The sequence below is a fragment of the Molothrus ater genome, chromosome 5, assembly GCF_012460135.2.
Source record: "Molothrus ater isolate BHLD 08-10-18 breed brown headed cowbird chromosome 5, BPBGC_Mater_1.1, whole genome shotgun sequence".
NCBI classification, from domain to species: Eukaryota; Metazoa; Chordata; class Aves; order Passeriformes; family Icteridae; genus Molothrus; species Molothrus ater.
In genome coordinates this window covers 72,672,464-72,695,596 of record NC_050482.2, presented here as the reverse complement: position 1 = coordinate 72,695,596, position 23,133 = coordinate 72,672,464, and the positions used below count along the sequence as shown (strand labels likewise).

Genomic DNA, 23,133 nt, shown 5'->3' with positions numbered 1-23,133 from the left:
TGGCTGAATAAGAATCCCTGCAGTGTCACCTGGTCCCACCTCCCTGCTCAGGCAGGGCCAAGCCAGAGCCCAGGGCACAGGGTGCTGTCCCAATGGCTCTGGGATCTCCACAGCCTCTCTGGACAGTCCTGGTCACTGCACAGTGAAGAAGCTCTCACATTCCTGGCATCAGGTCCTGCCCATCGCTGGCCCTGCTCTGCCCTCCCTGCACACAGGGACACACAGGCTGAGGGCCCCTCCCCAGGCTGGGCAGCCCCAGCTCCCTCAGCCTCTCGCCACCAGAGAGATGCTCCACTCCCCAAATCATCTTTGCTGCTCCCCAGAAGCTCCATGGCTCCTGTCCAGAGGAGCCCAGAGCTGGACACTGCAGGTGACCCTCACCAGGACTGAGCAGAGGGGCAGCATCACTGCCTGACCTGCTGCCCCTGCTCTTCCAAGGCACCCCAGGACACCATTGCCTGTCTTCTCCTCCAAGCTCCTGGGCAGCCTTTGGCCCACCAGGCTCCCAGGTCCTTCCCTGCAGAGCTGCTCCCAGCAGGCCATGCCCACCCTGTGCTGGGGCTCTTGGATCTGCCAGGACCCCCAGGTCCTTCCCTGCAGAGCTGCTCCCAGCAGGCCATCCCCAGCCTGTGCTGGGGCTGCTCCTCCCCAGGTGCAGGACCTGCATTTGCCTTTGTTGAATTTCAGGCAGTTGTTCCCTGTCCATCCCTCCAGCCTGTCAGGGTCCTTCTGAAGGGCTGGGGATCTCCTCCCAGCTTTGTGTCACCAGTGAACCTGCAGAGTAAGCAAACTCAGATTCTGCTCTTCCCTCAGGTAACTGCTTACTACCCCAACCACAGAAGAGAAGTGAAACCTGTCTCGTGGGATCTGGAGAGGAGTGCCCTGCAAGAACCAAGCATATAAAAAGCATGTATTTTTTATAAAAGCACCTTGCTTTTATCAAAAATATTACCTCTCCTGACAATGTTTGTTTTATCTGTGTTCCTATACCTTCAAAGCCATGACAAAGCTATCAGAATAACATGAGAACATTATTTCACAGTGTTACTACAGGGAGAAAAAAAGCCATCTATACAACAAAAGAACAGGCAGCAGCAAAGCAACTGCAGCTCCTGCCTGACACCAACGACGAGCAAATGATTTTACAGTTCAGAAACTGACCATGAAAATGGGCTCTTGTCTGGAACCCTGTGAATTTCACTCCAGGTGTGCAGACGGCTCTGCTATTGGACTAATGGAGCAGGGCTCCCATGGAAGGGGGCTGTCTGTCTCTGTGCAGGGTTCCTGTGCCCACAGCAGGGTAAAGCAGAGGTGCCAGAAGCATTACGGTGTGGGGAACAGGAGCAAAATGGGATCTGTGCTCCTTGCCTGCACCCCTGCAATGCCTCTGCCCCTGGGGTGTGTGCTCAGCTGCAGGCACTGCACACAGGTGACAGCAGCCCAGAAAGCACTGCTGGGAGTCAGCTGGTCCCTGAACCGTGAGTAAAAGGCAGCTGGAAAGAGATACTGATAAACACCGAAGAACAGCAGCAGCAGGTGGGGAGACAAGGGGACTACCTAAGAGGGAACGCAGAGACAAAAGTGTGGTGAGAAAAGAAGGATAAAGAACTGAAGCAGCAGACCTGGGAGCTGTCATCATTCCCCACTAGAGAAGGGGACAATGATCCAAAGGAATACTGAGGGTAGCAATGACAAAAGCCAGCACAAAAGTACACTGGAATGAGAGAGTTTTGAAAAAATACTGATTTCCTCTCACCCTCTTACCTGTAACAGAATTAACCACAAATACACTTTTAATAGAATGTACATGCTAGTTCACCTTGCTTCTATACTACCAAAATCCCTGTTGCTATCAACAAAAGGTGTATTTACTGCTTTTTTACATTTTTTTCCCCTCTCAGTCAGACACCAGGCATTGAAAGATCCTGTCCCAACTGACAGACCAGAGTTTTGCTCTTGCACACTTAAAGACAAAGTGTCTCCTTTGAGAACTTGTGTAATCAAGACCTCTCTGTGAGGTGTCTTGGCAAATCAGGCTTGATTTTGATCTGTCTTTTATACTGTCATCTCCATGGAGAAGTAAGGGTAGCAGAGTCATGTCGAACATTAGCCCCTGACAAATGTCTGACAAAAACCCAATTAAGCTGGTGACACTACTGAGGAGCAGGGCAACTTGCAGCCCAACTGCTTTTCTGCAGCTGGAGATGCTCCGAAGGAATGCAAATATAGCTCATCAGTGGGGAAAAAAAAGCAAAGTGGGATATGAAAGAAGAATCCCTGCAGAATAAAAAGGGCAGCATTTTTGGTAGCTCACATTTCTGTAAACATCTGTGCCTGCCATGGCTTGGCAGAGCTGCTCCAGCAGATGCCCTGCACTGCAGCTCCCCTCAGAGCCACCAGTGCAGAGTGGGCACAGCCACCACACTGAGGTCCCTGCCAGGCCCAGTGGCCTTTCAGGTCACCTTACCCTGGGCAAATATCACCCTCAACCAGAGCTGGCAGAGGGAATCAAGTGCACTGTTCCATAAAGCAGAGAGCCAGCAGTGCTCACAGGAAGGGGAAAGAAAAAAAATATAGCAGGGACATGGTTATTAACATGCATCTTACAAACCAAATGAGTGTGAAAATCGAGTTTACATGGTTAGCAAGAGTAATATTGCATGGAGGTAACTGGCATATCAAACTTCAGAGCACAGGAAAAATGGAAAGAAGGGCCAAAAGCTAATGTTTGAAAGAATAAAACCAGGTACTATAGTCTGCATAGCTAATTACTGTGAATGAGGAGCTCCTTGCAGGATCAAAATGCTAATAATGAGGCAAGCAAGAAGGATCTAATTTACATTAGAGTAGACCCACGCTGAACACTTTCTAACTTTGCCTCTATATTTTTTACCTCTGATGAACAAAGACCCTTTGAAAGCACAAAAAGCAAGTTTCTGGTCTACTTGCAAATGTTATTTATTTTGTAGGCTTCACATAACAGCAGGTTTCAGCAAAGTACTCAGCCTTACAAGTGCTCAGTGGGAGCACATATCAAACTTTAGAGGGAAACCAACATTGCTAATTATCACTAGATAGGGTTTTTCTACAACTTCCTCGTCTCTCAGAGGGTCTGTTCTCAAACAAACAGATATTAGACATGAAATTCACAAAACACAGGGACTACCTTGGCTCCATGACAAAAATCTGGTGTAAATGCACACCTGAACATAGCAGTATCTGATCATATCTCAAGAGAATGTTGCAGAAAATAACACAGAATCAGGTAACAGTTTGGGGGGAAGAACCTTAAAGATTGAGTTCCAACCCCACTGCCATGGGCAGGGACACTGTCCACTAGACCAGGTTGCTCAGAGCCCCATCCTTAAATAGTTCCAGGGATGAGATATGCAGAACTTCCCTGTCTCGGTGCCTCACCTCCCTCACGGTAAGGAACTTTGCTCAATATGCCATCCACACCCACTCTCTGTCAGTGTGAGGCCATTCCCCTGTCCTGTCTCTCCAGGCCCCTGTAAAATGTCTCTCTGCCTCTCTGCTGTAGGTTCCCTTCAGGCACTGCAAGGCCACAGTGAGGTCACCCCAAAGGCTGAACAATCCCAATTCTCCCTGCTGTCCTCCCAGCAGAGCTGCTCATCCCTGTAATCACCTCTGGTGCTTCTCCTCTGCACTCACTCCAACAGGTCCATGGCCATGAAGGAATCCTCCTTCAGTCAGACTAGACAAAGAGAACTCCTTCACTACATAAAAACAATGGCTAATCAAGGCTGAGAAACTGGGGAAAAGGAAAAAGAAGGTAATTATTTGTTGTGCAAGAAGCCACAATACCAAAATTATGAGTCCTTAGCAGAACTGCACTCAGCAAAATGTTACAGGGCTAAATCCTGGCTGTGCTGAAGTCAGCTGGAACACTTCAGTTGACTCAGAAGTAACCAGGCTTCACTTCCCATATTTTACCACATACTTTATTACTCATTTTGCCACCACAACCCCTTCTGTATTCATATACTGGCCAGAGTATCACAGGGGCTCTCTAGGTCTCTTCCTTTTTTTTTTTTTCTTTGTGTGAAGGAAAATGAATAGTGGTCCAGCATCTCTATTTGTTTGCTGTGGGGGAAAAAGGGATTTTGCAACATTTCTTCCCCACAAACTCTACCTGAAGAAACCCTTATTTTAATTTTCTCCAGAGGTCTTCTGGCATAGATTTACCTATGCAATAACACCATGCATTGAATTGGAATGACCATGAGGTGCTGAGGGAATTGCTACAAAGGCATCATACCCATACAATAATTATTTCTCTTTGGCTTTCTCATTTTGACTGGCAGAATCAGAGAGCAGATCTCTGTACCCTTTGCTTTTATTGCCTTCCTTCACCTCAACTGTCTCCTACTGAGCCCAGTCCCAACACCTAAATTTGCAGCATTGCTCCACAGTACCAAGCCACACTGTGCATAGAATAATCAGCAATACTAAATACTGAAATATTTAATTAATTTAATAATGTCACTTGTTCAAGCAGAAAGATGACATTAAGCTCTGCTTTGGAGTATTTGGTGCTGATGTGTTGTACCATTCCAAAGGATAAATCTGAGAATATATTTCTGAGGGCACCACACAGTTAATTGGCACATATTTTCCTTACAGACCATCAGAAAAACAAAAACATTCAGAAGTTTTAAAAAAACCCAGCTATTTGAGTAAAAGACTTGTGGTTGTTCAGCCTAGAGAAAAAGACTGTGGGGAGACTTGATAGTAGTCATATGTGGGAAAGAGAAGGAAAAAAACCATCACTTAACTTATAGTCAAGGGGAATTTCAAGTCAGAGGTCAGGAAATGCATTATGTGCATAAGGGCAGCAACCTACTAGATTGGACAGCCTGGTGGGTGGTGGAATTTCCATGAAGAAGCTGTAAAAATCACTAGAAATATTTATCTAATAATTTTTACAGCTTCTTCATGGAAAAACATGAAAGATGGGAGACTTAGATTAGATGGGAGACTTGGAAGAAACGGATCCTGGCAGAGGCTGCCCAGAGCAGCTGTGGCTGCCCCTGGGTCCCTGGCAGTGCTCAAGGCCAGGCTGGATGGGCTCTGAGCAGCCAGGTCTGGCGGGAGGTGCCCCTGCCCATGGGGCATGAGATGGCTGTCAAGGTCCCTTCACCCCAAACCATAACGGGCTGGCAGAGCTCTCTCAGCATCCCCTGCAGCCACTGGCTTGGCACAGGTTCCACTGGGGTTCCACCATGAACTGCTGCTGCCCTGTGCTGTGGTGCATCCCTGTCTTGTTCCTGGGGTTTGGCACTGGCCAAACCGGGCACCCACAGCAGCCACTCACTCACCCTCCCCTGCCACAGCTGGGCAAGGAGAGAAAAAAATTAATGAAGGGTTCGTGAGCTGAGCTGAAGCCATGGTCTTGGGCTTCAAGCCAACTGCACAGCCAGGTAAGTCTTTGTGAAAATTGCTCTCCCCCACAACACACCCGGACTGGCACTGCCAACCGCCCCCAGCCCCAAATGCCCACGGCTGGCAGAAACAGCCAGGACAGGCTTTGAAAAAGAAATTATAGAAGAAGAAGAAGAAAAAAGACACCATTTCTGCACTGAAAAGAACTATTTCTTTCTGCACTTGGGATTCACAGTTACATTACACAAGTCCAAATTGGCTGGGCCATTAAATGTCAAATGCTGGCTCAGTTCATAGGAGTACTTTCAGTTTCCTTGCCTTTGCCTGCCACTGCAGACCAACCCTTTGGCCACCACACTCCAAAGCCACCTCAGGCTGGTAGTGACTGGCCAATCTGCAGCACAGATTTAATTGCCAAATTTCTCCTTAAATGACTCCAAAAGAGCATTGACTTTGTGGATCTAGAAGGAGAAAGCAGGCTGGATTCTTGGTCTGAGCAAGCTGCACGTGCAGGATTTATGCAGTGCATCCTGATGGAAGAAAGGCAGTACTGCCTTATTTTCCCTGTGCCCAAAATGCCACCGGGAAGCCAGTGCCTGCTGCATGGGAATCCTTCAGGTGATAAAAGCAGCTCCAGGAGAGAACCACAGCCCTTGCCCTCCCTGTCATATCAGGTGATAAGGACTCTAAATCAATAATGCCTGGCTACACTGAGTCAGTTTCTGACCTGCGATGCAGCAGAGCTCCCATTGCATGGACAGCTGGGCTTACACTCCCCCCTAAGCAAGAAGACAAATTCCTGAAAGTCACCACATAACCTTCCTACAAGGTGTGTAACTTTGCTACCCCTTCTTAATAGCTTCGCAGTGGCATAACCTTCCCTGACTTTGTCCAGGCCTGCAGACTCCACTAAGCCACACTTCCATCTGTGTTTAGGAATATGTGGGAGAAGGGGGGGCTGCACCTCTGCTACACAATAAATACCTTCTGAACATAACCTGGTATCCTGCTATTGTCCAGTAAAATTTACATCAGCCATATCAAGAAATCAAACACCAGCACAAAAAAAACCCCAATATATGTAGAGGTATGTAGCATTCCATAAATTCATACTCATTGTTCTGCCAGGTGGTAAGAAAGAGCTGGGTACAAAATGGACCCAACCCTAAGGTATTAAGCCTATTATAAGAAGTATCTTACCAAAAAAGGCAACTACTGCAGAGAGCAAATTAATGTAATATGCTGATCACTGAATAATTCAAATATATAGTCACTTATACAGTAAAAGATCTTTAAACTGAACAATATGAATTTAAATAAAAAATTTCATAAATAAAATCAAGGCCAAGAGGTGAATAGCATATAAAAGATAAAGCTTTCTCAAGAAGCAGAGATTGCACTGCACCTATAGGTGGAAGTCTCAGTATATAGACAAGTTCACTGCCAGAAAAACCTCTGCATGGAGGAACAATCTCCTTTTAGTATCTTACCAGGTATATACAACTACAATAAAACAAACAAAGCAAACAGAACTGTGTTGCCCTTGGGCAGACTCAAACCCTCCCTTATTTCTATTTCTACACCCCCAGCCAGGCAGCTCAGATGCCCTGAAGTCACTCATAGCCATCACAAGTCTGGTGTCCCTGCAGCTTCTCATCTGTGCCCACTTGCTTTAATCATTCTTCTGCTTGCAACAGCTCCTGCTTCTAAAGCAGCAAGTTTATGTCCTCATAAAGCAGATGAACACTGACAAAAAAGCCCATAAAATTCCCAGGGCCTCTCTGTCCCTCTCTGCTAGCACTCCCACTTACTCTTGGAGCTCAGCCTTTTTGCTCTGTGCTTGACAACCCCACAACAGAACATCCGTAGCTGTGCCCAGCAGGTAGTGGAGAAATGATCCTCCAGGGAGGACATTTCAGTTGTGCAGGCAGTGGGTGGAGATGTGAGCTCCTGTGTGACCCAGGAAAGGGAGTGATGGATGCTCAGTCACTGTGGATCTGAGGCACAGAGGCTGAGGCAGGGCAGCCCTTCCTCTCTGCCTGCAGGCCAAAGTGACACTGCAGCCAGGCCCAGCCCCTCCCTGTCTCTGTCACATGTGGAAAGGGCAGCATCTATTCGTGTGTTTGCACTGACCTGGCCCTGCATTGCTGGCCAGGAGACACCCAGCAGCCAGGCTGACCAAAGTCCCCCTCAACAGGGACAGGCAGCAGCTCCTGGTCCCACTGAGCCAACAGGGACAGGCAGCAGCTCCTGGCTCCCACTCAGCCAACAGGGACAGGCAGCAGCTCCTGGTCCCACTCAGCCAACAGGGACAGGCAGCAGCTCCTGGCTCCCACTCAGCCAACAGGGACAGGCAGCAGCTCCTGGTCCCACTCAGCCAACAGGGACAGGCAGCAGCTCCTGGTCCCACTCAGCCAACAGGGACAGGCAGCAGCTCCTGGTCCCACTGAGCCAACAGGGACAGGCAGCAGCTCCTGGTCCCACTCAGCCAACAGGGACAGGCAGCAGCTCCTGGTCCCACTGAGCCAACAGGGACAGGCAGCAGCTCCTGGTCCCACTGAGCCAACAGGGACAGGCAGCAGCTCCTGGTCCCACTGAGCCAACAGGGACAGGCAGCAGCTCCTGGTCCCACTCAGCCAACAGGGACAGGCAGCAGCTCCTGGTCCCACTCAGCCAACAGGGACAGGCAGCAGCTCCTGGTCCCACTGGGCCAACAGGGACAGGCAGCAGCTCCTGGTCCCACTGAGCCAACAGGGACAGGCAGCAGCTCCTGGCTCCCACTGAGCCAACAGGGACAGGCAGCAGCTCCTGGCTCCCACTGAGCCAACAGGGACAGGCAGCAGCTCCTGGTCCCACTCAGCCAACAGGGACAGGCAGCAGCTCCTGGTCCCACTGGGCCAACAGGGACAGGCAGCAGCTCCTGGTCCCACCCAGCTCAGCCCCACAAGGGCACGCTGCCCTTCCTTCATGTAATGACTCCTCTCTAGACACGCTCCAGCTCAAGCTTTCCAGCACAAATTGGATTTTCACCATCAGGTGTGGCTGCCCCTTGTCTCCATGGAGCAGTTTCACAAACTCTGGCTCTTGCTCAGCTGAGCAGCCAGGGCAGAGGATGCTCCATTACAGCATTTCTAACACGCCACACAAACTGGTCCAATTACACAGCTCTTCATTAGTCAGGATGGAATCATAGTGAAGGCAGGGGTTTCTCTTAACTAAACATTAAGCCACATTTTTGTTTGGGTCACCCTGATACCAATGGCTAAAGATTATCCAGGACTGAAGGTGATGCCTTACATTTTAGCTTTCATATTATCCAGATTCTCTTCTGCATTCTGAGCTCCCAGTGGAGTGTCAGCAGCTCTGCCCACAGCTCAGGCACACAGAGCAATCCTTCTCCAGCCCCAGAACGAAGGACACCACTGCAGCTTCAGCCCAAAAAGGGCAAACAGCAGAGAATGGAGGAGAGCAAACACAGGGTGGGACTGCATCACCTGGAGCTGGAACTGGACACATGGAAATGGACCCAACATGGAAATGGACCAAAACTTATAAAAGTGTGAAAGCCCATGGCCCATCATCCATCCTGGGTGTAGCCATGGCCAGGCTCTTGCACTGCCCAAGGTGTATCCTTTGAGGCCTTTCAATAAATCCCTGCTTTATCCTTTACCCCTGCCCACCCTCTGCTCCAGGGAGCCTCTGAAGGCACCAGAGGGAGGACTCAGGCTCCAAAAGAGCACAATTTGTCAGGTCTCTACAGATAGTACTGCATCTCCCAGTTTATGAAAAGCACTGTATAATACAATTGCTTGAATAATAAAAAAAATCTATTAGTAGATTTTATTTTTATTTATTAGAATAATAAAAAATAATTACTTGAATAATAAAAAAATCCATTTGTTGCTTTCCCAAAACACAACTTATATTTCACAATATTTAAATACCTCTTCACCTTTTAGTATACAACGTTTTCCACATTTCCAATAACTAATGTTTAGCACATTTTCATTTTGAATCAATACATGTAGCCCAAATCAAGAACAGAGCTTGCATATTAATGTAAGCATAGGGAGCAGGAAAAAAAATGAAGGAAGAAAAAAAAAATGGACCAAAAGGGAAAGCAGCAAGAAATTCCCCCAAATCCTAACTAAATACAACTCAAAGGCACACAAGGTGGTACCTTGGCAGCAGAATTAATGGAAATAGAAGTTAAAGCTGCTTAAAAGAATGTCTGTAGACCTAAAATTTATGTCCACATCCAAGGCATCAAGGAAAAGTAACACAAATGACAGCCAATATTTCACTGTATTTCTCCAAGCAGTTCTCAATTACAGAGCATTACTGAGAACAGAGCACATCCAAAACCAACAGCAGGGCAGCAATTGCTGGGCTTTCCTGGTATTCCCAGAATGCAAAAAGGAACTAAGCCTGCAGACTCCACAGCAAACTCCCTTTCCACACCTGACCTTTATTCCCCTGAAATATTTACAAAGTGTTTTACCTTCTACAGGCTGTAACTGTAAGAGCAGGGAATTTGCCTGGAAACAGCAGCAGCAGGACAACCCAAAACCCCTGGCTAAACAAAAGATGTTGTGAGCAACCAGGAAAAACCAAATAAGCTCCCAAAATTTAACAGGTACCCTGAATGAAAAACACAAATCACACAGCCCAATCATCAAGTAAGTCACTGCTACCCAACACACCATTCAGAAAGTGTCAGAGAATGTCTCCATTTTACATTTACAATTAGAGCAACTTTTTCTCTGCTTTTATATTAGTGGTGGGATTTTAAACTTCAAATAAATATTTGTATTATATGTGTGATTTGGAAAATGTCATCTTTCTCCTGATCACAACGTATCCAGAAACAGATGCCACATTTGCCATTTTTTTTTTGTGGCTTGCAGGTTTTTTTTTATTTCCCTAGCACTATTTGTGATGACTATTCATGAGGATCTCAGTGCAAGTAGCCACTCTTGTTACTGACAGCTTCTGCAAGCAAAACTTTACAAGGGATCTGAGCAGCTGAGGAACCATAATTTAGTAATTTAAAATCATTTACTGGTACCAAAAGCGTCTAACTGCTTAGGTGAAATACAATGAAACCAGAGCAGTTTTTTCAATGAATAATTTCATTTTGCCAGATTAAAAAGTTAAAGTCTGAAATGTCTTTTGAAATGTATTCACTCCTCTACCCTCCAAAACAATACCTAGCAGAGTGAAAGGTAACATTTGGTTTAACTGGGGTTTTTAACCCCCTGGGGATGGAGAAAGGTGACCTCAGATTGACCTCAGTTCTTCCTTGCTATAGGCTTTGGCCAACAAGCACCAAAAATCAGATATTTGCACAAAGACCTAACTATTGGGGTGAGCAGTTTTTTCCTCTCTAATGCTAGAGGTAGTGTGAAATTTGGTCTTGAAGCTCTAAGGAGGACAAAACCAGCACGGAGTGAAAAATTATTTCAAAAAACCACTTGAAATGGGGACTTGGTGCATTATTCTCTAACCCCAAAGCAGCTGAGTGCTGGTTCACACATCCCTCACGTGGTTTTGTGTTACATGGTGGGGTTACACCCTGCTCCCAGAGCAGCTGAGAGGAGCCTCTGGGGCTGCTCCCACCATCCCAGCTGTTCTGGGGTTACACCCTGCTCCCAGAGCAGCTGGAAACCCCTGCAGGAACCTCTGGGGCTGCTCCCACCATCCCAGCTGTTCTGGGGTTACACCCTGCTCCCAGAGCAGCTGAGAGGAGCCTCTGGGGCTGCTCCCACCATCCCAGCTGTTCTGGGGTTACACCCTGCTCCCAGAGCAGCTGGAAACCCCTGCAGGATTCTCTGGGGCTGCTCCCACCATCCCAGCCATGGCGAGCCCAGGCTGTGGGAAGGGTCTGTCTGTCTGTGTGTCTATCTGTGCCAGCGGGGGCTGCAGCCCTGGGCTCTCAGCAGCACCCAGCCCAGCCCTGCCCTATCCACAGTGGGGACAAGGTCCCTCCCAAGCCACCCTGGAGCTGCAGTGCCAGCCTGGCTGCTCCTGGCTGCTCCCTGCTGCAGGGAGGGATGGGGCACTCGGTGCCAGAGCCCATTCCTGCTCCCCAAACCTCATTCTCAGCATCCAGGGCTAAAAGCACACAGAGGGCAGGCTGAGAGGAGCTGCTTCCAGCATCTGCTGCTTCATGCAAAGCCCTGCCACATCCTATTTGGTCCTCATAAACTGAAATGCAGCACTCCATGACTATTGCCACATAAAAGCTTTTCTCTTTTGCAAATTTCTCCCTTGGTGGTTCAAAAACTTGAGAAAAGAAAAGGAGTAATATAATCACTCAAAGTCTGAGGAAAAAGGAGGCAGCAACAGAGCTGATAAAAAGAAACCCCAACAGCTGAAGTATTACCTTTAAAAAAAAGTTAAAATGAAATGTCCTAACTCCATCAAAACCTTTCAACCTTTTCACTTCAAAGAAAAATTGAAAACCTAATGAAGTGATTCTAAATTTATATTTTCATGAAATAGCATTTCTAGTGGAAAAGCACTCTGTCAGAAAATGTTGACCCAGCTGTAAGAACTTCATCTACAGACTGCTCAAAAGAAAAATTATGCTGTTTTGTATTGCTCACATTCAGAAATAAGTGACATTCTACATGTTAACTATGGACATATTTAATTTTCCATAAGATCAAATACAGCAAGTTCCCTACTGAATTTTGAGTTACATTATCCTCTAAGTTAGTCACTGGTTCAGGACTGAGAAATCTCCTGCAATCACCAAATTGCTCAAGCCCAGCAATGTGGATGGAGCCATTTTTATTTATTCCAGAGGAAATATTTTTTGATTATATCAACATAGCTGTGGCCCCTTACATTCCTGCTACATCCCCACAGCATTTCAGAGTATTAACCACATCTTTGAATAGTTTTAAGCTTCTGGGTACTTTTGAAAGGAATATTCATCTTCAGGAAAATTGCTTGCAAGCAAGCTAATAATAGACACCACTCTTCAAAGAAGGAGCCTGAAAAAATCAGTCAAGTGCTTCCCTTGAAACCAAGAGAGAAGCAGAAAAATGCATTTAAAAATTAACTGCAAATAAATCCCCCTTGGCTTTTAAGCCTACCAGGATTTAGTCTGATAAAGGCCTGCAAAATTCCTCTGGGCAAAGGGCATGGGAATAACACATCAAATTGGAGGCAGTGGTACTTGCAAGGAAAGGAGGAGCAGCACTTGTGAGAAACAGACTGCCCATCACCTCACCACAGGGACAGCATTCCTGGGGGTGGGAACATGATGCAAATTCCCCTTTTCCACCCCCAACCCCACAGCAGCACCCACCCAGCCCCTCTGCAGCCTCTCCTCAGCCTGACACACCTCAGGAGACCAAGGCCCAGCTGCTCAGCCCACGCTGTCCCCCAGGAGCTTCTCTCTGCAGCACTTCCCACATATTCACTCTTTATCTCTGCTGATAAGCTTTAGGACAGGTCTTAGGGTCCTGGGGAGCAGTGGAGCTGCACAGAGCACGATTTCTGTCTGACCTCTGAGAAGGAGCCCATCCAGCAAGCTGCTCTGTGCTGTGAGGACACCTCCGTGGCCAAGCAGAGTGCTTGGATTTAATAAAAAACCCCAAATCTGAACTCCCCAATCTGTCACAAACCAGTCAGCTCCCTCTGCCAGCCCCGGTGGGGCTTCCCTGAAGCCTTGGGCAGGACACACACTCTGAGCCTGCTGCCAGCATCCTGTGCAGCAGAGTTCTGCCAAGGACCCTGGTCTCTCCAGTGCACAGTGCAGCAGAGCAGCAGCACATCACGCTGCTTATCACAAACAGAGCTCACAGGCGCTGCTCTGCAGCACACCAACTCTCCATCGGGCCCCAGAAGTCTGCAGGGAGTCCCAAACCCACGGCCAGGCAGGCTCCAGCAGCTGCTGAGTGCTGAGCTGGGCAGGCTGAGGGCGCAGAGCTCCCTCTCCCAGCCCAGGGCAGCAGGCACAAGCGAGCAGAGGGAGCCCCTGGCACCCTGAGCAGGCTCAGCTGCAACAGAGCCGCTCTGGATCCTGTCAACGCAGACAGGGGCTGCTGCCATCATCTCCCCGCCCCACCCCGCAGCTCCCCTCGCTCCCCTGCATCAAACCAAACTCATTCCAAGCAATAACTCTGGCTTTGCGATCTAAAAGGTACTGTTAAAAACCGCCAAAAACTTTGTTTCACTTGCAGGATGAAGTTAGCAAGGAAGAACTCTGCCACACATTTAACTGAAACTGCAACGATGAGAAGCCCTGTGTGAATGACTCCACACTGGGAGGCTGAATAAATCCCTAGACCTTGCATTGGACAGGTTACAGTAGCAGGTAAATCAATCATACAGCCACAAGTTCCGCTCTCTTTAGGTGTGTAGCCACGTAAAATATTTGTATTCAACATACAAAACATAACAAACTCAATATTTAGTATCAGTTCCTGTGTTAATTAAAAATACAAGAAGCAGCCTACATCAGTATTACACATCGCCAGCTCTCAAAAATCCTGCACTTAACCCAAAGCACCTTTGACAGACATTAATAACCAACCCCTTCCAACATTCAAAAATCACAGCAAGAATCAACAAAGCCCAGCTTCTGGCTCTTGTTGGGCTTACACTGTTTGCCACCAATGAACTTCATGAGCTTGGGAGTAACTGGGGACGCCTTCACACAAAGCTCTGTCCCCTCCTGGCTGCACAGGTGTGAACTGGAGCCACTGCAGGTGAGGGCTCAGGCTCACAGGGGCTGCAACCCCTGACTGAAATGCAGAAATCGCCCTCCTGAAACAGCCAGAACCAAACTCTTCAGAAATCAAGACAGGTGACCCAATTTCATCCCTTGTATACATTCCAAAGAAGCAGCCAGGGAAGCATTAACATAACCAAAATTTTCACAATATGGAAGTAAAAAATCAAATGCTGTTTGGTATTGAGAAATCAAGATACAATTTCTTAGCATATTTATACTTATTTGAATCATGTTACCATTTAGTATTTTAACACTTAAAATGAAAATAAAACATGGTTACTAACCTGTGGGAAGAGAGAGTAAGTTGCATTGTCAATTGTGACAGAATATAAAAATTCCCCGTCAAACCAGAGGTTCTTTCCCATGGGGGAATTCATCTTTGTCATAGCAAAGAGCTGCCCAGGGTCACAGCATTCCTCCAGCAGCTTCCTAGAGCAGGGAACAAAAGAGTAAAGGCTATTAATTGGAGGCCTGTCACACCTCTGTTAATCACCACCCCTCACGCCCCTGCTGCTGCTGCCCTCAGGTACTTCCCAGCCAGCAGATGAACCATGGCACTCCTTTTTGCTTACACAAGAGCCACAAAACCTGCTTTTATTGCACAAACATCTTAGAAACAGGGGAAAAAAATAAACCTAAATTTTCATTCCAACCGACACACAAGCAAAACCAACATTCAGCAAAAGAAACTCCATCCCATACAGCCTATTGTAATGGGTAAAAACTGGTCTCCAGCACATACAGAAATCAGACAAGCTCCTTCAAAAACTCCATCCAAGGAGCATAAACAGTCAGTACCAAAGGTTATTTATGAAGAGCAGGCCTCCTAAAGGCCCACAGCTGCAGAGCTAGGTAAGGCAGTGCTGCACCTCTGCATGTGCTGCAGTGTCAGAGCCACCCAGTGTGATGGATATTTATAGAGTGGCTGTGCTCCTCTGTGCCCTGTGAAACCCCAGAGCCTCTCACTCCCTCATGGCCCAAAAATACTTCTCAGCCTGAGCAGAAACTGGAGAGCTGGTGAGGGGGTTGAAGGCTATCCTGAAAATTCTGTACCACAGCAAGCTCAGCAATTAAAATCCTAAACCACAGAATGATGGAAAGCTCTAAAGGCCGAGAATATCCTGTATTTCCAAAGCCTGCATGGCCTAGGCAGGGTGGCACTCACAGATGGATGTAAACACACCCTGCAGAATTCCACCACTACACTGGAATATTGTTATCATCTACATTCCTCATTTATTCAAAAGGTAATCCCAAAGAGACTGAACCATTTCCACTGGCTGCACAGGAGCTGGAAGCAGAAAAACCTCTATTAGTGACTACTAAAAAGCTTGATATAGCTGTTCTCCTCTGCAAAAGAGGAGATTTTATTCAAAACAATAAAGTCATCCACAAAAATTTAAATTTAAAAAATGCTTAAAGTTTTAACAATACTTTTCATGTCTAAAAATTGGCATTTGAAAAAATAGGTTATTTTTCCCCTATCAAAAATTGATTTTGCCATAAGTTCATAATTCTCTGCAAATGTGTGAGTATTATTTTTCAGGCACACTTCAACTGAAGTAGCGATAAGTGCCCAGCAACAACATCCCTCAGAAGGCTGCAGATCCACAAGAGGACAAGCTGCTGCACGTTCCCATCTGGCTCTGATCCCCCAAAGGCTGGGACAGGGGAGCACCTGAGGCCCTTCCCAGGCTGGCAGGTGTGGGGTGCTGGAGCTGGTTCTGTCCCTGGGAGCAGGACCCAGCTCTGGGCCAGCCAGAGCAGCAATTCCCACCCCAAAACACCCATGGCTTCATCCACACCCACCAAGGAAAGGCTTCACATCACCCTCCTGTGCTGCCCAATAAAGCCTTCAGCACAGAACCGTGAAAAAACAAATCACAGCCAATTTGAAACCTCTCACTGAATAACCTTTGCAAGACAGTGTAAAACAGGCATGGAATACTGTTCTAAACACAAGATTTGACAGTGGAGATTTTTCTGGCTGTCCACAAACCAGTTTGCAGATTTTGGAAAATTATTTCTCTCTCCTCTCAAGCAGAAAGAAAATGATTCTGCAGATTTTTCTATCCCCACAGCAACTCTTTCAAAAAACGTAAATTAATCCAAGATCAGCTGGAGCCATTTGTTACAAAGCTGTATAACACAATTACAGTTTTCCAGTGAAATTCTGCAACTCACACCTCCTCTGGAAGTCTGGTCTGAGCAAAAAGCACAAAGAAACCCCCAAATAACTTAGTGGAAAATTATCTAGGGAGTGTTTTATACTAATGAATCTTTTCTTAGCCAGGGTAGACTGAAGAGCTAAGGAACAGCTCTTTGTACAAGTCCCACCCTATTTATTAGGTGAGATATGCATCCCTCCTCCTTCCCATCCCTCAAACACGTCCTTCCAGTGCCCATTGAATGCTTCATTAATAAACCCATTACAAAATGCAGTAGGGGTCTCCTGGAAGGGCCACAAGCAGGCAGGCCACTCCTTCACGAATGAAGCTGTGTGCATGAACACAACAATCTTGTGCACTCATGTGTGCTTTCTGTCAGAAAAGAACAATTTATCAAAAGTCTCTTTCTGATGTAAATCCCAAAGTTACAAAGCAGGAAAAGCTTCATAGGAAAATATTCACTGAAAAGCAGAACAGATTCAAATCCAAACCTATAGCAGGATACTGTGCAGGATCAGGGAGACTGAGCTGCTTGTTGTACAGCATAAATGTTATTGCAGAATGTGCAGAACTGCAGCAGCTTTCAGTCAGCAATCTCAACACACTGCAAGCATTCCTCCACTCACAGGACATAAACAATGTGCTTCTGGTTCAAAGTTCTCTCCAGTTCACAGAAGACCTGTCTGTGAGAGGAATTAATATTGGCATTGAAAAGGCACTGAGGGCCCTCAGATCCAAGAGCACTTGGGGGACAAATCCCTGCTTGTGAGAGAAGCAGGAGAAATGTTCCTTGGAGAATCTCACTTCAAGCCCCTCAGATTTCAGCTCTAATTGGGCACCAGGCAGGTCATTGAGCAAAAGGCACCCTCAGCACCGAGTCTGTAAACCTGAATTCACTCACAAATCTTTCATAAAACTCCCAAACTACCAATTCTCCGCCTTAAGCTAACAAACTCTGCAGTCTGATTTCAGCCTGCAGACAGTTAATGCTTAATGGCACCCCGGTGTGACTCAAGTCCCAGTCAACAATGACACAGGAGCTATTTTGAACATCCCAAACGCAGCAAATACAGCAGCTGAAAGAAAAAATGGGCAATTCCACGGCATGGGCTGGCAGCCAGGAGGTCCCAGCTCCTCTGCAGTGGGGGGGTCCTGCCTCCCCATCTGGGCACCATTTCTGCAGCTGCCCTGGGATGCTGTCCTGCACGGAGCATGGAAGCATCCCCAGCTCTGTGCAAGGCAGGGGGAGCAAAGCTCCTCCTCTCAGCTTTTCCCTTCTACATCCCTGCACGTGAGCTGTGCTGCATTCATGTGAAAGAGCAGAGCGATGGGGAGCCAGCAGCAGCAGGAGGAAGGCACCTGCACACAGAAGTTCCAGAGGGAACTTCTGGGGGAGTCACCACCCCTGGAAGTGTTCAGAAAACAAGGATGGTCCAGAGCACATGGATGGGGAGAGGACAGGAGAGACTACAGCTTGATGCTGGTCCTGCAGGTCCCAGCAAATGCCAGCAGTGCCCTCACTGACCAAGGGCACTGATTCAACCACTGCACAAAAATGTTAACATGAGACTTAATATTTCATTACAGTATGGCTTTAATGGAGCGTTAAAATAATGACTGAGGCTCACATCCAAGTCTGAGATAAAAATAATCTCTGGAGTGAATTGCTTTAGTCAGACTCTGCTCAGCTGCCTGGATTTGGGTGGCATCATGCTAACCTTGATCTGGTGACTGCAGAAGAGAGCAGGATGTGGCAGCACAGCCTGACACAAACCTTCCCTTCACATGGCAGCTCCCATCTGCCTCAACTTCCCTTGCTCTGCTTTGGGATCAAATGAAAGCCCAGGGGAAAAAACCCAAAAAAGTATCTGGCTTTGGAGTTTTGTCTGGTGCCAAGACAGAGCCATCAGGCCTTGGCTCACAAGCAGGGCTCTGTGGAGCTGCTGGAGTCCAGAGCACAGGCAGGCACCTGGGGAAGAGTTGCACAGATCCCTTTCAGTGCAATTTATCATTGCCTCCACCTACAGAGCCCAGCAGAGGCAGGGACACCACCAAGGCCCTCCTGCAGTCCTGTTTCCCAGCATCTGCATCCCCTATGGAAATACTTCAGGGACTAAAGTCAACAGCGGCTCTGAAACACATCAGCCTTCACCACCTCTAACAGCCTGCCTCAAAATCTAATCCTGGAATTCTCCTCATTATGTCTCTGGTGTAATGTTTCCACAAGGATAACACATCCCCATGTTTTTGCAAGAAGTTTTAGTGGCAGGGGAAAAACCAAAATCACTGCTTAATAATGTCTTGTCTTTAGAAACCCTGATCAGAGTCTGGTTTTTTGGCAATTCAGCTTTTGGCTGATTTATAAATTATTTTTCCTCCCTCCTTTAAGAGATCCTTAAAGGAGGCTGCTCAAATTTCAACCTCCCCTCTGATGAGCAAAAAGGATGGAGTTTGCTGCATTTCTTGCTATGAACAAAGCTTTTTACTCTTTCCATAATTCCTGTGGCTATTCTCTCTTTTTCAGGACCCACCCCTAAATATTTCATTCTAAATACAGCCTGGAAATATTATTTCTAGGGCAGCTACCCCCTGCTAACTCCAGGGACAAACTGACCTCTCACATCCCACACCAGACCAAAAATCTGGGCTCATATCCCATCTCCCAGAGCAGGCAGCAGCCAATGCCTGCAGCTCTAAGACAGCCCTCTCAAACACCACATAATGACCATTTTCCTGGCCATTTATTGCTCCAAGCTGGCAGTCTGGGAATTTTATGGCACTCCAAAATTCTACAAAGCCATCCAATAACAGTAAAATTGGTTCTACTACAGTCAGTGAGCTTGGAGCTGCAGCTGACATTTGGCTTCTGAAGATTCTGTGCAAACATTGCTGGGTTTGGTCACATACACTGAACTTGTCTTTCCTAGATTTCTCTTTTCCTAAAAAGCTCAACCTAATCCTTGCAACTGGGGATTAGTTTGAAGAATTCACTGAGACTTGGAGGTTCTCATGGTGTTTAAAGCACCTTACTACCCCAGGCACGCCACCCCACTCAAGATTAAATTGAAAATTATCCCCAGCACAACTGCTAGGGAATGTGATCTCAAAACCTCCCCCCTAAGGAAGATCAGTTGGAAGGTACCAAATGGATAAGAGAATGGCCAGTGCAAGTGCTCTGGATACCCACAAAAGCACACCAAACTGGGATTTTGGGACAACAGGCAGAGTTGGAGCTCCAGCTAAGACTCAGAGCCTGGCCAAATCCAACATCTAAATCAAGAATACATTGCTGTGCAGAGGTTCACTTCTGAAAACACCCAGTTACCTACGCTTGGAGAATAGGTCTAAATGCAACAAAAAAGAAACATGAGAAGAGTGGAGAGCACAGAGCAGAGCTAATCTGCTTTACTCCCAGCCAAGGTCTCTGCAATATGGGAAGATTTTATGAAGACTGAAGTCATGACCGTATTCCTCCTCACATTTACTGTTATATTGCTCCTTGGTGTGAAGCTTGCAGCCTATTCCAATGCCCCCTGCAGCAATTCCTGGAGTCTGGACTTTACAAGGATCATGCAATATTTCCCCAGCTTCCTCAAGAGAGGAAAGTTGTCAGGACAACCGAAAGGCTGCAGGCAGTAAATCATGCCTGGCACTGCAACCTGCATGACAGGAAAGAGGCTGCACTGCAGAGACCACAGAATAAGGACAATTAATGAAAAACATCTTCATTACCTTAGCAACAGAGCTGCTGTGACTTTTTAAAGTAAGAAATTAAACCACAAATTAATCATAAATTGCCAAATTAATAGTTGGGGAGGAAACTATGAAATCAAGAACTTGCACCTTTTCTCCATCATTGGTATATTTTTAGATTTTTTTCCAGGCTTTTTTGAGGTGCCCAAAAGGGAAACAAAGTATTTTATTTAACCTGAGAATATAATTTTCACTACCTACTTTGGTTTATCCAGAGAATATTTGGGTTCTCATTACCTATTTTAAAATCACTGATCTGGTGCCACCCCCTCAGTAGAGTTCACAGTTCTGCTTCCCAGACTGCAGAAGAAGTAGAAAACTCTTTTTCCATCCTGTGGGATGATATGGTTACCCTAGCCTTGCTGCCTTGGCCGTGAACAAACAAGCCCTGCTGCCTTCCAGAAGGCAAAATCTGACCTGGCAGTCACTGCAGCACCTCATCCTCATCTCTGACTGCATTAACTCTACTTTTTTTAATATAAAAGTGATACATTTTTCTTCCAGGCACATTCAAAGTGTTATAGAAAGTGAGGGATTTGACTTTGTACATTTAGGCACATTTAGATTGGAGAAATACAGATGAGGCTAAAATTTGCCAGGGACTACCTCTTTGATTGAACAATGTTTGTGAACTAGAAGAAACCAGGACACAAAGCTGGGAGAATGGAGATTTCTCCACCTGGAGAAGAGAAGGCTTTAGGGGGACCTAATTCCAGTGCCTGTGGAGAGCCTGCAGGAATGATGGAGAAGGGGCTATTTCCAAGGGCCTGGAGTGAAGGACAGGGGGAATGGCTTCACACTGACAGAGAGGGGGTTGGGATGGGATATTGGGCAGGAATTCCTCCCTGGCAGGGTGGGCAGGCCCTGGCACAGGGTGCCCAGAGCAGCTGGGGCTGCCCCTGGATCCCTGGCAGTGCCCAAGGCCAGGCTGGACACTGGGGCTGGAGCACCTGGGACAGTGGGAGGTGTCCCTGCCATGGCAGGGGATGGAATGGGAGGATCTTTGAGGTTTGCTCCAACCCAGGCCATTCCAGGACTCTGTAACTGAGTCCATAAAAGCCTACCAGATCACCTGACAAGCTTTCAGCTTACCTTGCCTCCTGCCAATTCTTTAACTTAAATATGGAGCAGCTTTGATCTGAAAAGCTACTGCAACACAGAACTGTTCACTTCCTTCCAGAGAAACACAGTTTGATTCGTGCAAACTCGCCTCAAATTCCTCTGCACAAAGCCTGCTTGCAAGCTCTGAAATACAAATTATAAGGTATGAATTCTGGATTATGAATTCCAGGGCTTGGTCAGATGAAGTTTTTTGAAGACTCTCATATCAGATGTATAAAAAAGCTGTATTACAAGGAAACCACCACAAATTGAGACTAGCAACAGTGAAGATGCCAGCACCAGCAGGCCCCAAATACAGCAGTGCCACAGCAGCCACAGGGCTCCAGCTGTGCCACAGCAGCCACAGGGCTCCAGCTGTGCCACAGCAGCCACAGGGCTCCAGCTGTGCCACAGCAGCCACAGGGCTCCAGCTGTGCCACAGCAGCCACAGGGCTCCAGCTGTGCCACAGCACTGGAAATGTAGACTGAGCTCATTCCAAACCCTCCCCACGGACAGCACAGCTTTTAGGGTGGGCTCCATGTCACACTGCCCCTCTGATGGCCACAAAGGCCACCCTTAGGGTGGGCTCCATCTCACACTGCCCCTCTGATGGCCACAAAGGCCACCCTTAGGGTGGGCTCCATGTCACACTGCCCCTCTGATGGCCACAAAGGCCACCCTTAGGGTGGGCTCCATGTCACACTGCCCTCCCTGATGGCCACAAAGGCCACCCTTAGGGTGGGCTCCCTCTCACACTGCCCTCCCTGATGGCCACAAAGGCCACCCTTAGGGTGGGCTCCATGTCACACTGCCCTCCCTGATGCCACGAGGGCAGGAGTGCCCCAGGTGCCCCACCTGCCGGCTTTGCTCTCTGTTCCAGCCCACGGAGCCGGGCCAGCTGCTGCAGCTGCTGGGGAGTCAGAGGGGGCTCCTGCAGCAGAGGTGAGCTCTGAGGAGGGCTGCAGCCCCATGGAGGATCCTGCCTGCCAGCAGCCCCACCCGATGGGTTCCACCTCTGCCCACACAGCCCTCAGCAGAGGAGCTGGAGCAGCTGCACTGACAGGAGACTTTGTCACAGAGCATTCAGAGGCAAAGTGAGCGGGGCAGGGGAGGAGATTAATTGCTACATGTGCTATCCTTTTTTTTTTTTAATCTTATGAAGCTGGCAGGAGGAAAGCAGTTTTCACAGATATGAGGTGAAATTAATGACCAGCTGTCTTGCAAAACAGCAGAACCGTCAATGGAGACACAAAGTTGCACTGCATGAGCTGCTGCCTCAGGAGGCAAAAATCAGCTGTTCTCACCCTTCCTTCCAAAGAAATCACTGCTTGCTTTGGGCCACCTCGAGCACAGAGAAATATCTGGTCTCAACAAGGGCACAGGGTGCTGTTTTCTTTCAGGAGAGGGAGATTCACTAAAAATTAATTGAGCAGCTCTAATCTTACATTTGAGCTTGCACTAAAGTGCTGATGGGTCCCCCCTGGATCCAAGCAGTCAATTATCACACCACAGTGAGTTCCCCACCTGCTCCTGCAAGCCAGATGAGAGCCCTGTAAGTAATGCTCCTTGCAAAAGTGCCCCTGTGCTCCAAGCCAAAACACTCCATCGAGTGCTTTTCACTGATCTGATCAGCTCAGTCGTGCCCCTTGACAAAAAAGGGGAACAAAACAGAAAGAAAACTAAAATTTCCTTCATTACATTGATTTCCTAAAAGCTGAGGCAACATAAATGAAGGGGAAAGGAAAACTCCTGCACTTGTCACTCCAAGTGGCTTTTGATGCAAAGCCTGTGTGTGACCCAGCAGCCACTGCCTACACACATGACAGAGACAAGAATATGCACAAATATCTCAGGAAAAGGCATGAAAAAACAATAAATACAATATATCTTCAAAGGCATATGAAGGTGCACATCTGGAGAACAGTTTTAACCCATCAAAGATGGATGAATAAATCTGA

The 23,133-nt window shown here is 47.4% G+C and overlaps 1 protein-coding gene across 1 annotated transcript in view; it reads right to left on the bottom strand.

Moving 5' to 3' along the window:
• ST8SIA1 (ST8 alpha-N-acetyl-neuraminide alpha-2,8-sialyltransferase 1) overlaps positions 1 to 23,133 on the bottom strand; it is a 111,148-nt gene that overhangs the window by 69,092 nt on the left and 18,923 nt on the right. The window contains exon 2 of the mRNA XM_036400300.2: positions 14,437 to 14,581. Coding sequence (XP_036256193.1) covers positions 14,437 to 14,581 — 145 coding nt within the window. The remainder of the gene's footprint in view (positions 1 to 14,436; positions 14,582 to 23,133) is intronic.